A 13477-nucleotide genomic window follows, 5' to 3' on the forward strand; every position below is an offset into this window, starting at 1 on the left:
AAAAATGCTGTTAATACAGGCTGTTCTCACCCAGAGGCCACGAGACTAATCCAGAAGTTATACTGTGCCAAAAAGAACAGCTGATTCCAGTGCCATCCACCACCCTGTACAGCTAGGCCAATACAACCGGTACAGCTGATTTCCAACAAAGTCATCATTTACTGATTTGAGCGTAGCTTGTATACCACTTTTAAGTGTGCAGAGTACTTCACAATCCTTACCCGACCCTCAACAGAACTACCGTGTTTCCCCGAAAATAAGACCTACCCCGAAAATAAGCCCTGTCATGATTTTTCATGATTTTTGGAGGATGCTTAAAATGTAAGCCCTACTCCAAAAATAAGCCCTACCGATAGTTACAGATCAGGATGATGTGATCCAGCAGAGTGCCAATGAGGATGCAGCTTGCATCACACGTGATGGGGAAGCAACGGGGCTGTTGAGAGTCTGCCTTAATGAATTGTGAAGGTACCATATCTCCCCTAAAATAAGCCCTACACCGAAAATAAGTCCTAATGCAGTGTTTCCCAACCTTTTCGAGGTCAGGGTACCCTTGACCTCACTCTTCATATCTCACGGTACCCCTGCCGCCACCCTCCACCTTCCCCTCCCATTGCCCCTGCTTGCCACACCCCCCACTTTCCCCTCCCAGGGTGAAGGGAAGCACGGGAGGGGGGGGTGGCTGCTGACCTAGTGGCAGGCCCTGCCCCATGGGCCAGCTCCATGTCCTTGCTGGCTCTGGTGGGAGACACCACAAAAATGAGGGGGGGCGGTAGTGTTGCCGAGGTACCCCTGGGACATGCTCACGGCACCCCAGGGTACCACGGAACCCTGGTTGAGAATGGCTGCCCTAATGCATCTTTTGGTGCAAAAATTAATATAAAACCCTGTCTTATTTTCAGGGAAATGCATACTATTAAGCACTTCTCACCCACGGAGAACCAAGGATGCAAAGCAACAAGTTGCTCAAGGCAAACTCTCCAGAGCAAGATTTTGCAGGATCCTGAAGCCAAGTCATATCCAATCACTGTCCCTTAATGGCCAAATAAACCAATAATTTCCCAAGCTTTGAAGGAGGGAACTTTTAGCATCTTCCTCTTATTAGGGGAGATACTAAAAGCAACAGTTAACTGGACAAAGGCTGTGTGGAAAGTTATTGCCAAAACCTCTCTCTCTGAACTCCAACAACACTGCAGGAAATCACACCCAGATGGCAAGAAACAGGGAAATGTGATTTTCAGATAACACAGTGTTCACATAGTACCAAGATTATGCAGGAAAATCTGGTGCTCCAGCACTTACCAATACATTGATATTCTCCTTCTGATTCAACAACGACCGTACCTCCTCTATATCACGATTAAAGATGGCTTGGACCAGAGGAGGCTGTAAAGGAGAGGAAAGAACAGGTGTAAAATAAGTAGGAGGAAGAAGAGAATGAGCTACTCATACCATAATAATCCCACAAGAATTTTGAATAAGGAATAAAATGAAGCCTTAAACTGGGTCAGCCAATCACCAGTCTGCTCTATCACTTTCAACAAGTGGCAGAAATGCTAAAAGATTTTTCAGATTTCAGAAAGATATAATTCCTAGCTCTGCTAAGACAGGGATTTTACTGCTTGTTGTGGGTTTTCCAGGCTGTGTGTCTTGTTCCTAACGTTTCGCCTGCATCTGTGGCTGGCATCTTCAGAGGTGCATCACAGAGAGAAGTCAAATCTTGTGGACTTTTGTATCTTACTCCCCTGGAAACATTCGTGCATGTCTAAAATTATGATAAATCAATCTGTCCTTGAACAAAAGCAGTAAGACCACAACAATTCAAATGACCATTAAGCCAGTGGTGGGATCCAAAAATTTTAATAACAGGTTCCGATGGTGGTGGGATTCAAACAGTGGCGCCGCCGCACACACACACCTCCAGTCCCTATTGGGCATGGAGGTTGCTTTAGTAACCCCTTCTTGGCACTCAGAAAAAAATTAGTAATTTTCTACTCACAGCATAATCCAGACCACTGGTCAGTCAATAAAAGGGATGGGGAAAGTTGAGACATGCAACCAGGTTTTCAGAGCTGGCATATGCAAGTCTCTCATAAACTGCCTTCCATAGATGATCAGAAGACAAAAGAGCTATTCCCAACTCCAGGGGCATTTTTTCTACATAGGAACATGCTCAATTAAATTTGGCTTAGCCTGGTAGCCAATCCATTATGCAGCTGCCACCAGTTCTTCCTCTGTCCCAAGTACTCTAGTGCACAGATGAAGGAGGATGTGCCTCAGTAAAGTTGTACTGACCTCTACACAACTCACACTACTATCAGTTGCTCCAAAGTGGTATGTACCACAAACAGTCCCTTCTCTGAGTCCTCTGTGTGCCAGACAGAAACTTCTGTTCGTTCCAGAGTTCAGTGTAATGCATAGGTGCCAAACTCACGGCCCTCCAGATGTTATGAACTACAGCATCATGCTGGCAGGGGATGATGGGAACTGTGGTCCATAACATCTGGAGAGCCATGAGTTTGACACCTATGCTCTAAGGCAGTGGTTCTCAACCTTCCTAATGCTGCAACCCTTTAATACAGTTCCTCATGTTGTGGTGACCCACAACTCTAACATTTATCCATTTTACAGATGGAGAACACTGATGCAGAGTCTTAGGCAACCCCTGTGAAAGGGTCGTTCGAAACCCAAAGGGGTTGCGACCCACAGGTTGAGAACCGCTGCTCTAAGGCCTCAAGCCTGCCCCTTCACTTCTTCTGACACTTTCTTCACGACATCCAATCAGAGCCTGTAAAACTGACAGTCAGCCTGGAAGCCAAGAAGATGTTCTGCAACTACTTCAGGGAATAAATCATACTGCTCTGAGAACACAATGCATGTTAGCTGCGCTGTCAAGGAGCTACCACCTCCCAGTGGCATGTACCTCCCCCCCAAACCTTCTGCTGGATATTTCTCAGTACACTGATCAGAATGCAAATTCATTTTGACTGTGTAACTCTACCAAGCCTTTCCCTTGACAGGCAAAGTACTCAAGACATTGCAAAGCTTGTTCAACTGCTCACAACTACTTTATCGCTCCGGTGTGGAGGACATACACTAAACTGAAAAGTAACCCAAATGCACAAGCCTCTCTAAACCACAGTGGGGAGTGGAAGGGATACAGTAGAGAGCCATTACAAATGCAATGGGGGGGAATATAGCCAAGAGCCATTATAAATGCCCTCTTGTCCCTCCCACATAGACAGCATGGGCTAGTACAAGGAAGAACTGATGCCAGCCCCATCTGCTCATCTTCCTTCAGCTTCTGCATCTCTTTCCAGGGAAATACTTCTGTCCAGCAAATCCCAGGTTTATGTCCCTCCCTCTAAAGTACTTGGATAAAGCTGGAAAAGGGGCATAAAGGGGGAGAGATGAGTCATCCACATGAAATGCTGCCAACTCAGCATCCCCCCTTTAAAGAGGAGATGATCCCTACGCTATTATGTCCAGCAGCTTCTTGTGCAAAGTGGTACAACACATCCCTGCTATTCACAAGGGAAACAATAATCTAGATCCAGTTTGTGTGGTCTATTGCAAACACTCAAGTGCCAAATGTATGCTTGTGTCCCAGTCATATAATGGGCATATGAATGGGGCTGGGAAAGTACTTTAAATTCCAAAGAGCCAACATCATTTTAAAAAAAGAAAAAAAAACAGTCGTGTACAGAACAGGGGTTGATATAAATATAAAATTTCAAGCCTAAGCTCTTAGAACCTAGGGATTTTTTCCAGGATTGAAGTGGATAGATGAGAATTATTGCAATGCACTGCACAAAGATGCTATGAAAGTGATTATTAATCCCACATAGAGCTATATGAGGAAGCCAGGTTCTAATGTCCATCTCCAAAGAACCAGGAGGAGTAATGCATCCTTGTGCAAAACACATCTTGACAAATGCATCCGGCTGTGAGAAGAAAAAAACGCACTTGGTAGCACAACATTCAGGCAACAAAAGATCAAAGCCAATCCTGGAGAAGTAGCCTAATTCTTTCTTTGCCCTGTGGCAATCTGGATGCCAGATTGGAGGGGCAGGCCCTCCTGGCATCCTAATTACAATCCTGACTGTCATTTTATCAGTAAAACTTTGCTCTTTCAAACATAAGATAACACTCTGACACTGCAATGATACAGCAAATGTTTAGCCAAGTAATGAAAACTGTAACTACAATGAAGAATGAAAAGGAAGAATTCATCAAACTAATTTTTTTAATGGAATTCTGCTGGATATTATCAGTATATTTATTCATATTCAGAGTACAACTGCCCTTCTAGGTTGAGAAAGCAAAGTCCAAACTAAGGTTGAGTCTGCATCATATGTGCACGGTGAATGCCACTTCTTCCAGAGGAAGGAGCATCACTTTAAAATAATCAGAAGTATGAAAGAGAGTTGAGAACAGACACTCACAGTTAAGCACACACACAGAGGGCCAACCATCACCCTACTGGGAAAACGTGACAGGAACAGCCTAAAGCACAACCCTAACTGGAAACAAGACATGCCAATTCTGCAGCAGTAGTACATTAAATTAATGCATAAGGAAGGCACAGAAAAGAGTGACTATGCAGCCAAGCCATGACAAAACACAACTGCAAAGGCCAAAAAGGCAAAAACGAGACTTTACAGAGAGGATGCAAACCATGTCTTCACCTCTATTTTTGTATGCATATAAACAAAAGTATAGAAGACCATAAAATTACTAGCCCACCTGCCTGAATACATATATTCATCACGGGACACCCTGAGCAGCGCGTCGGATTAAATTTCTGGTCCTGGACCAGTAGCTTAACTACAAGATTGTTGGAGAAAAACCTCTTGAGGAATGACAGGAAACTTGAACCATCTGCTCCAATACCCTGAAGAGTATGTATGCAAAAATACAGAGAGAAGAAAATGCTGGCAAAGAAGGAACAAAACACAACAATCTGTGAGCCAAGCTGTCAGGAATGGGGAAAACAAGACTAAGAAAAAATGAAAGGTTGCAAGGTCCACACCGTGAGAAGGCTCTTGAGCCTCTGAAGTTGCACAGGAGGCTGCAACTGGTGCAAAGCAATGTCCAGAAACAATTACTGTTGTGATACTTGTCAAACCATGTAATACTTTTATAATGGCCAAAACGAAAATCATACACATGAGGAAGCTGAACCCTGAAGAACATTCTCTTCTACTAAAAGAAAAAAGTATAGGAACAAAACTGCAGGTTGTATTGTCGAAGGCTTTCACCGGCCGGATTCAAGTGGTTGTGGTGGGTTTTCCGGGCTGTGTGTCCATGGTCTGGTGGATCTTGTTCCTAACGTTTCGCCTGCATCTGCGGCTGGCATCTGAAGATGCATCTGGAGATGCCAGCCGCAGATGAAGGCGAAACGTTAGGAACAAGATCTACCAGACCATGGCCACACAGCCCGGAAAACCCAAAACGGCACGTTGTTTTTCTGTTACTCCAGATGGACCTCATAAAGTATATGACGTGACTCCTGCTTTTTGAATGGAGAAGTACATTCTTCAGGGTGCAATTTAGCCCACCCGATCGCGATGGTTTCCCTGCCTCGAGGACCCAAAGCTTTCAGAGGATCTGCAACCGTGCAACACTAAAAACAAATCCTTTATGAAGCTCATAAAAATGGAAGGGGACGCTCGAACAAAGTGGGGGGAACAGGAGCGCGGCGGCGGCCCAAAATGGGAAATGAGGAGGGGGACCAAGGCTGCAGGTGGGGATGCGGGATGCACGAGGGACGCAGAGCTCCTTCTCCTTAGGCGGGAAACAGACTACGCCAAACCCAGGCGCCGCCGGCCTGCTCGAGATGTCGACACCATCTGGGCCGGGCCCAGCCCAGACCCGCCTCTTCTCCATTCTTCTGCCTCCCCTTGTTTACCCCGCCGCAGTTCGGGTCGGACCCCGCCGCCCGCGAGGGCAAGCCGGGCTCTTCCCGCAGGGCTGGGTGGGCGGCTCCACGACTAGGCCGCGAATCCCCCGGCTGGCGTAACGGGCGCGGCCGGGCGGCGAGGCAGGAGCTGGGCGTGAGTGCGGGTGGCGGGAGGTGCAAGGCGGGGACGCGCGCCCGGCCTCTTCGCCTCCCGCGCCGTACCTGGTCCGTGATGCTGAGAATCCCCATCTCCGGGCGGGGCCGCCGCCGCCCCCCCTCGCTCAGCAGCAGCAGCGCCGCCGCCTTCTCCGAGCTCCCGGCATCGAGCGCGCTTCGGCGGCCGCGGCTCCCTCCGGCTGCGGTGGGGCGGGCGGCGAGGAACTGAGCCCGCCCACTGGAGAATGGAGGCAGGGAGGCCCTCTCCGGAGTAGCGACCTCTACCGGCGAGGCCCGGCCACCACGGCCTACCCAGCCCGCGGGGTCGAGAGCGTGGAGGCGCGAAGGGCCGCGCCTCCTCCTCATTCCTCTCGGGCTTCGTCCAGGCCTGTGGGGCTGTGAGTGACCCGCCGCCGCCTCCTGAGGAGAGGAGGGAGAACCTTTTCGAGACCGAGTGCCCAAACTGCAACTCAAAACCCACTTAGTTATCTCAAAGTGCCAACACGGCAATTTAACCCGAGTACTGATGTTTTAGTTTAGCAAAAACGATTGCCTCCAAGGTACGCGTTACTCAGGAGTCAGCTTGGTGGTAGTCGGTTGCTCTGCTTTGAAGCAACCCTGCAACTCTTCCAATCATGACTCTTGGAGGGTTTATTCAGAAGCAAGCCCCATTGCCAGCAGCTGAGCTTACTCCCAGGTAAAGGATCGCACTTTAGTTCTTTGCATGAAAATCAGTGGGGTTTGCATGAAAATCAGCACATAACGGGTTCCATCCACACATACAGAATCCACTTTCACAATTGTTTGCAAGTGAATTTTGCTATTCTACACAGTAAAATCCAGCTGCAAAGTGCATTGAAACTGGATTGAAAGTGCATTATTCTGCATGTGCAGAAGGGGCCAGGGTTACCTACACTGCTTCCCCAAAACTAGGTCTTAGGTTTAACGCTAATAATTGAGCCCAGTGGCCCAGGCCAGCCTATATATGGGGGGGGGGGGATTCTGTTTGCGTGTGCCCACAGAGAGGGCTCTGAGTGCCGCCTCTGGCACCTGTGCCATAGGTTCGCCACCACTGTTCTAGATGGGAGTCCACCAGCACCTTGCAGCCGAACAGCAGTTATCTTAGCATTAAGTTTTCGTGAGGCACAGTTCACTTCAGTTCCTCCTTTGAAGGGAGTTCTGACTCTGGTTCGTTCCGCACAGCAATCTAATCGCAAACTAGCCTTTATTCCAGTATGAGCTTTCGGAATGACATTCCACACACAGCATATTTATAACGAGTTGTAATCGTTCTAAATGGAAAACGAATCGATTCATAAAGATTGCAACTCATTATAAAACATGCTGTGAGGAATGTCATTCCGAAAGCTGATACTGGAATAAAGGCTAGTCTTCAAGGGGCTGCTGCTGGACTGCGGATTTTATTGTGAAGATGTTCTCTTGTACTGTTTGCCCAGGCTAACCTGGTCTTGTCAAATCTCAGAAACTAAGCAGAGTCGGCCCTGGTTAGTGCTGGAGTGGGATGCCACCAAAGAAGTCCCAAGGTTGCTTTGCAGAGGCAGGTGAGGGCAAACCACCACTGTCGTCTCTTGCCTTGAACACCCTACTGGGTTGCTTTGTCAGCTGAGACTAGTGCAGATTCCGCATGGACCAAAACCAGTGATGTTAAAATGGTGTGAAAATGGTTTAAAAGGGTTTAAAATGGTGTAAAAGGATTTACACCATTTTCATACCATTTTCACACTGCTGTGTTTGGCCCATGCAGAATCCGCCTGGGTTACACTCTGCAGTGTACTCTCAAGCAGAGTTATTACAGTTCGATTGATTTCGGGGGATTTGGGCTGTAGTAGTCTCCAGGAGGGACCTGGGGCTCTTGGAATTACAGCTGAGCTCCAGGCTGCAGAGGTCAGTTCCTCTGGACAAAATGGATGCTTTAGAGAGTGGACTCTACAGCACTGAGTTATTTTGCCTTCCCAGAGCTGAGGGGTGGCAGGCTGCTGGCACCTTTGCCCCCTCCACTGGCAAGGGTGCCTCTTGCACTGGCAGAGGGGGCAAACGTGTCGGTGTAGCCTTCCACCACTTTCTAAGGACATCCCCCCCCCCCCCATCCTGGATTGGGCTCTAAATTCTGGGATTTATACATACCATTTATTGAAAAGTACATGTTGTTTGCTGGAGTATTGACACTACAGTTATACATGTTGGAGGAAGTACACATACAGCCCATGTACTGTGTACATGTGATCTTTCTTTATACACACATTGAAAAGTTCTGTGCTATTTTCAGCCTATGTTTGGCTGGGCTCATGTCCATCCAGATATTGCTCCCGAGGTTTTTTTTAAAATGAATATGTGTTGTTTTTTTGCAAACAGGTATGTGCACATTCATGCAGGTTGTATGTGTACATTCATGCTGATGTGTATACATGACCACTGTTGAAATTCTCTCCCAAGTGGGCAGAAACTTTAACAGACTGTATTCAAAATTAGATTCCTCCATGGAGTTTATTCCCAGGTGAACAGGACTGCAGACCTAAACGCAATATTTATTCAGTCATTCATATGTGACAGATAAATATGTCATTTTAATTTAATAAATAGCTAGAACCCCTTTATATCCATGCTTATTATATTCTTTATATTCAATAAAAAAGATGTTGCATCTTCCAGAAAGATGCTCAGGATTAGGCTTTTTAGAACCTCTGGAGGAAGAAATTTTCAAAACTGTTTTATGTCTTTCTGCGGGCTGTGGCCATTCAGATTTGCCAACCGGTTACTGATCACCACCCAGAGGGTGCTTCCAGTTGGCCATAAAGCTTGAGAAAAGAGACAGATGCTGAATCAGCACAGCCATGCTTGGAATATATATCCAGTGCTTAAGAAGACAGGTATGATTTTTTAGATATTGAAAATGGTCTTCTCTCTACAGGCATTTGAAAGGACTTCCGTAAGTTCCTTGAATGGCTGCCTAGTGACTGGTCCAAAGCACTGGAGTTTGTGACATAGTATTTGTGGGCTGCTATCATTTCTGGAAGCGATGCTGGCTTAGCAACTAGTGCTGTTCTTCATTCCCCATCCTTTCTCAGTGTCTAAATATATATCATCAAAACACCATATGTTTCCAGGAAACTGGCGCTGGAAATTGCTTGGGGAAGTATGAAACAACAACACTGTTTGGTAGAAGGAATGTTCCTTATCAGACTTTATCACACATCATAGAATAGATACTCACAATTCCATAACATTTTTGTCTTTTTTATTAATAAAATCTTAGTAACCTCATAGATCATGTTTAGTAGCAACCTGTCACCACATCCAACTTGGGTATTGTGATTTGCAGTATTGCACAAATTCTGATACTCTGATGCTTCTGTTTCCAGAGTCACCTGATTCCATGGTTTGGGCAGCACCAGAGTAAATTACTTGATCAGCACTATCACAAGAGCCCAACTATATGGTGTGAATTAACATACTGTAGGTTATCATATGCCAGGAATTACCTTCTGTCATTCTGACAAAGGTAGTATTTTTATGAAAGAGACTGAATGGACTCAAACATTTAAAATAGAAACATAAACCAATGGGGGAGCATTTCTTTCTCTCTAGATATTCTGTAAGAAAAGTTGCTGTATGTCTACAAAAGTTGCAAAGGAAGATTCCAGTGTGAACTGCTGATTGGACTTCATACACAGGTTGGATGGGGGAGGCACTGCAACGACAGGGAAATGATTGTCTCCTTTAGCCGTCTAGGCCATTCTGATCACATCTATTGTTTTGATTGGATTTTGTTTTCATTTGCAGTCTGCATACAATGCTCCTAACTATAGGTCTGCTGGACTTTCTCATCTCACTTTGCAATAATATCCCACTCTTGGGTGCATGCTAGCTCAGAGTACCACATCATGCAGCTGACAAAAGTTTATGCCACGCTTAATGGATAACTTTTTATGGTGCCACCAGAGAGATCAGTTAGAATTAGAATATTTTTCTGCTATCTTGAAATAGCACTAACCCAGATTTAAGCTTATAAAATCTGAAATATGTAACTTTTCAATTCTCTGTGAACTTCAAAGAAAATGCCACATACAATGTAAGTATGATTTTCTCAGGATCTGGAGCCTATTTTGATGATTGTGCTAGATACAGAATTTCTGAAGACCACTAGAGGGCACTATCCACCGTTGATGTGCTTCCAGATGCTAAGGCAGAGCAGGATGTGGTAAATAGTAAATTTAGGGTTCCCCACTCCTAATCCTCTCCCAAAGTGTATTTTAACAGCAGTTTAATTTGCATATTTTAGTAGGTGTAAATGCTTATCTTTACACAGTAAAAATCTTTTCCTTCTGATTTCTGCAACCCTGTAAAAGGCAAAAGAGCAAGCAAAACTTTAGGGGGGAGGTTCTCTAATCCATTGCCAACTCTATTTCTGTACTAGTTTGCAATATCTCCTTAGAAATAAATGGAGAGAGGTAGCTAATCCTCCATAGCACTGATTGCAATTTGCTATGTAATCTGCTCATTATGTCATTCTGTGAGCTTGAGATCACATTTTGAGACAGTAATGAGGAGAAGAGGTTTCTTACAAATATCAAGAAGTACCAGCATTATTTTATGTTAAACATCAACTGCCTTTCCAAAAATAATGGCCAAGATATTCCATAAAATGACATAAAACCAGTACAATACTATAAGACTAGACAAATTATGGTTTAAAAAAACTTTTTTATGGAATTTACAGTCCAGCAGTTGCCAGCATAAACAGGAGAGGCTGTAGCTGCATCTCAGCAGTTGAAATGACTCACCTGGGTCTTGTCAGAAAGAGTGTTCAAGAGGTAGATGCTGTAACCATGAACATCCTAACCCACTAGCATTCTGAATATAGAATACAGGCAACTGCAATCAAGTCTTTCGTAAAAATTCAGCCCTTCCAAAGAAGATGAAAGGGTATGTGTGAACAGTATCTAAGGAATACAGGTGGACTATAAACTGAGTATGAACAGTCAGTTCACAGCCCACCTTCATCACGTGCCAGATTCTGGCAGAAGTTATACTTCCTTTCATCAGTGGTCTCTGGAGCTGAAGATGCTTTGGGAAGGTTACTGAAATTCTGGCTCAGCTGGCTGTTGCCTTCCCTGGAGGGTATGCTCGGCTGCCAGAAGGCCACTTTGAGTCACTACAGCGGCTGCCTGGAGGATGGGTGAAGCCCACGCTCTGTCTCCTTTTCCTCGGCAGCATTTCAGGACTAGTTCTTCAAGGTTTGTTCCTACTGTCACCTAGCTTGCTCCCTATTTTAAAGGCATGTCCATGATTAATGAAGAGTTCAAAGAACTGAGTTTGGATGAGTTCAAAGGGAAGTAAGTGGTCCTATTCTTCTACTCTTTGGATTTCACCTTTGTATGTCCAACAGAGATTATTGCTTTCAGTGACAAAGCTAATGAATTCCATGATGTGAACTGAGAGATTGTTGCTGTATCTGTGAATTCTCACTTTTGTCATCTTGCCTGGATAAATACACCGTGAAAGCGTGGTGGATTGGGCCAGATGAATTCTGTCAGATTGAACAAAATAAATTTCTCGAGATCATGGTGTACTTCTGAAAACATCTGGTATTAAGGGGGCTTTTCATCATTGATCCCAGTGGAATTATCAGGCATTTGAGCATCAATGACCTCCTAGTTGGTGAGAGTGTAAAAGCAACACTTTGTTTGGTGAAGGCATTCCAGGATGTAGAAACACATGGAGAAGTCTACCCAGCAAACTAGACTGCAAATTCCCCCATGATCAAGCCTAGCCCTGAAGCCTCAAAGGTGTATTTTGAAAAAGCACACCAGTGAGTCAAAGGAGGTTAGGGGTTAGTGAAATATTATGGGCTCAAATGAAAAATTGCATTTTTTTTAGAGCAACCAGGGTCATCATACAAATGAAAACCTATTCTGAAAAAAAATTCCTCTCTCCCAGGTACATTTAAGTAGCCCCAGATTCATTTAAGTGACAGTACTAAGCCCTTGGCATTTCTAACATGTAACAGCACTGAGAGAAAGAGCTTCTTTTTAAATAATCGTCTGGTGAACTATGATGCTTATATATCATACTCTGTCTGGGACACATTGACGCTTCGGGATAGTGCATCAAGAAGTGGTCGGTTACCTTTATACATTTGTGATAGGTTGTCTAGAAAAGAAGAAGTGAGTTAAGCTGTATCACCTTCCTGTTCTGCTGAAAGATGAAGAGCCAATTTACACAGGCCATCAACACAGACATGTGCACTCTCAAGTTCTGCTGTATTAAAAATGTTACATGATGCTGGGCCTATATTTATCTGCACAAGTCTGCTACCTACCTATGTAGATCTCAGCCTTTCCTTTTTCGCCCTGTGTGGGTGAGGTATACTTGTGTTCAGACAAATGTTTATAGATCCAAACGCTCAATAATATTTTATAAATTGAAACTGAAAATATGAACAGTCATTGTGATGCAGTGGCAAAAAAGGCAATTGAGGTTTTGGGCTGTATCAACAGGGGCATAATATCCAAATCACAAGATGTCATAGTCCCACAAACTTTAAAAGATAAAAACAATAATAGAACAGTTAAAATTTTCAGAAAAAAACCCCATAAAGCTTCCAAGGATAAGAAGGTTTTAAAGGAAACCAACAACTAAAAAGTCAATTAGATTTTTTTTGAAATTGAAGAAATGCAAAAGAAGCTTAAAATTTTAAAGCAGAGAAATTTTGAACATGTAAACAAATCAGGAAGATTCCTTGCCTACCTCTTTAAGAAAGGACATAGAAAAAGGACAATTAATAAACTAAAGAAGAATGAAAAAACCACCTATGTACGGAAAGAAATCCTACATCAATTTGTCCAGTTCTTTTCTGAGCTGCATGGACAAAAAATATTTAAATGAATTTATTTTTAAACATTTCACTCAAGAAATTTACAACAAACCATTGTGAAAGATTAAATCAGACTATATTGATCCAGGAACTCTCACGAACTATTAGAGAACTAAAAAAAGATAAAGCCCCGGGACCTTATGTAAAAGCCTCCCTGACGCTGAGTAGCCTCTATGGGGCTGTTCAGACATAAGCCAATGTTTTAAATGTTCTAATGCAGGGGTGAATATTATAATATATTATAAAAGCACAGGAAAGAAGACAAGTTTAATGCTACTATTATAAAAGAATATTATATTCTTTTATTATAAAAGAATATTATAAAAGAATATTATAAAAGAATATTATAAAAGCACAGGAAAGAAGACAAGTTTAATGCTACTTGAAGTGATGAACAGCATCAACTCCCCTGATAATTTACCATCTTCATGGCAAGAAGCACATACAAGCTTGATCTACAAAGAAGGAAATGACCCAGAGCTACCACAATCATATATAGGCCTATCTCTTTATTGAATGTGGAT

The 13477-nt window shown here is 44.0% G+C and overlaps 1 protein-coding gene and 1 pseudogene across 1 annotated transcript in view; one reads left to right on the forward strand and one right to left on the reverse strand.

Moving 5' to 3' along the window:
• The window catches only part of LOC125429519 (serine/threonine-protein phosphatase 6 regulatory ankyrin repeat subunit C), a 42853-nt gene extending 36581 nt beyond the window's left edge, over window positions 1-6272 (reverse strand). Inside the window, exons 1-2 of the mRNA XM_048490681.1 lie at window positions 6125-6272; window positions 1303-1386 (exon numbers count right to left, since the gene is read on the reverse strand). Coding sequence (XP_048346638.1) covers window positions 1303-1386; window positions 6125-6151 — 111 coding nt within the window. The 5' untranslated portion in view covers window positions 6152-6272. The remainder of the gene's footprint in view (window positions 1-1302; window positions 1387-6124) is intronic.
• Window positions 6273-8969: 2697 nt separating this feature from the next.
• On the forward strand, window positions 8970-13090 carry LOC125427877 (annotated as a pseudogene).
• Window positions 13091-13477: the final 387 nt, after the last annotated feature.

Source organism: Sphaerodactylus townsendi, linkage group LG03 (genome assembly GCF_021028975.2).
Source record: "Sphaerodactylus townsendi isolate TG3544 linkage group LG03, MPM_Stown_v2.3, whole genome shotgun sequence".
NCBI lineage: Eukaryota > Metazoa > Chordata > Lepidosauria > Squamata > Sphaerodactylidae > Sphaerodactylus > Sphaerodactylus townsendi.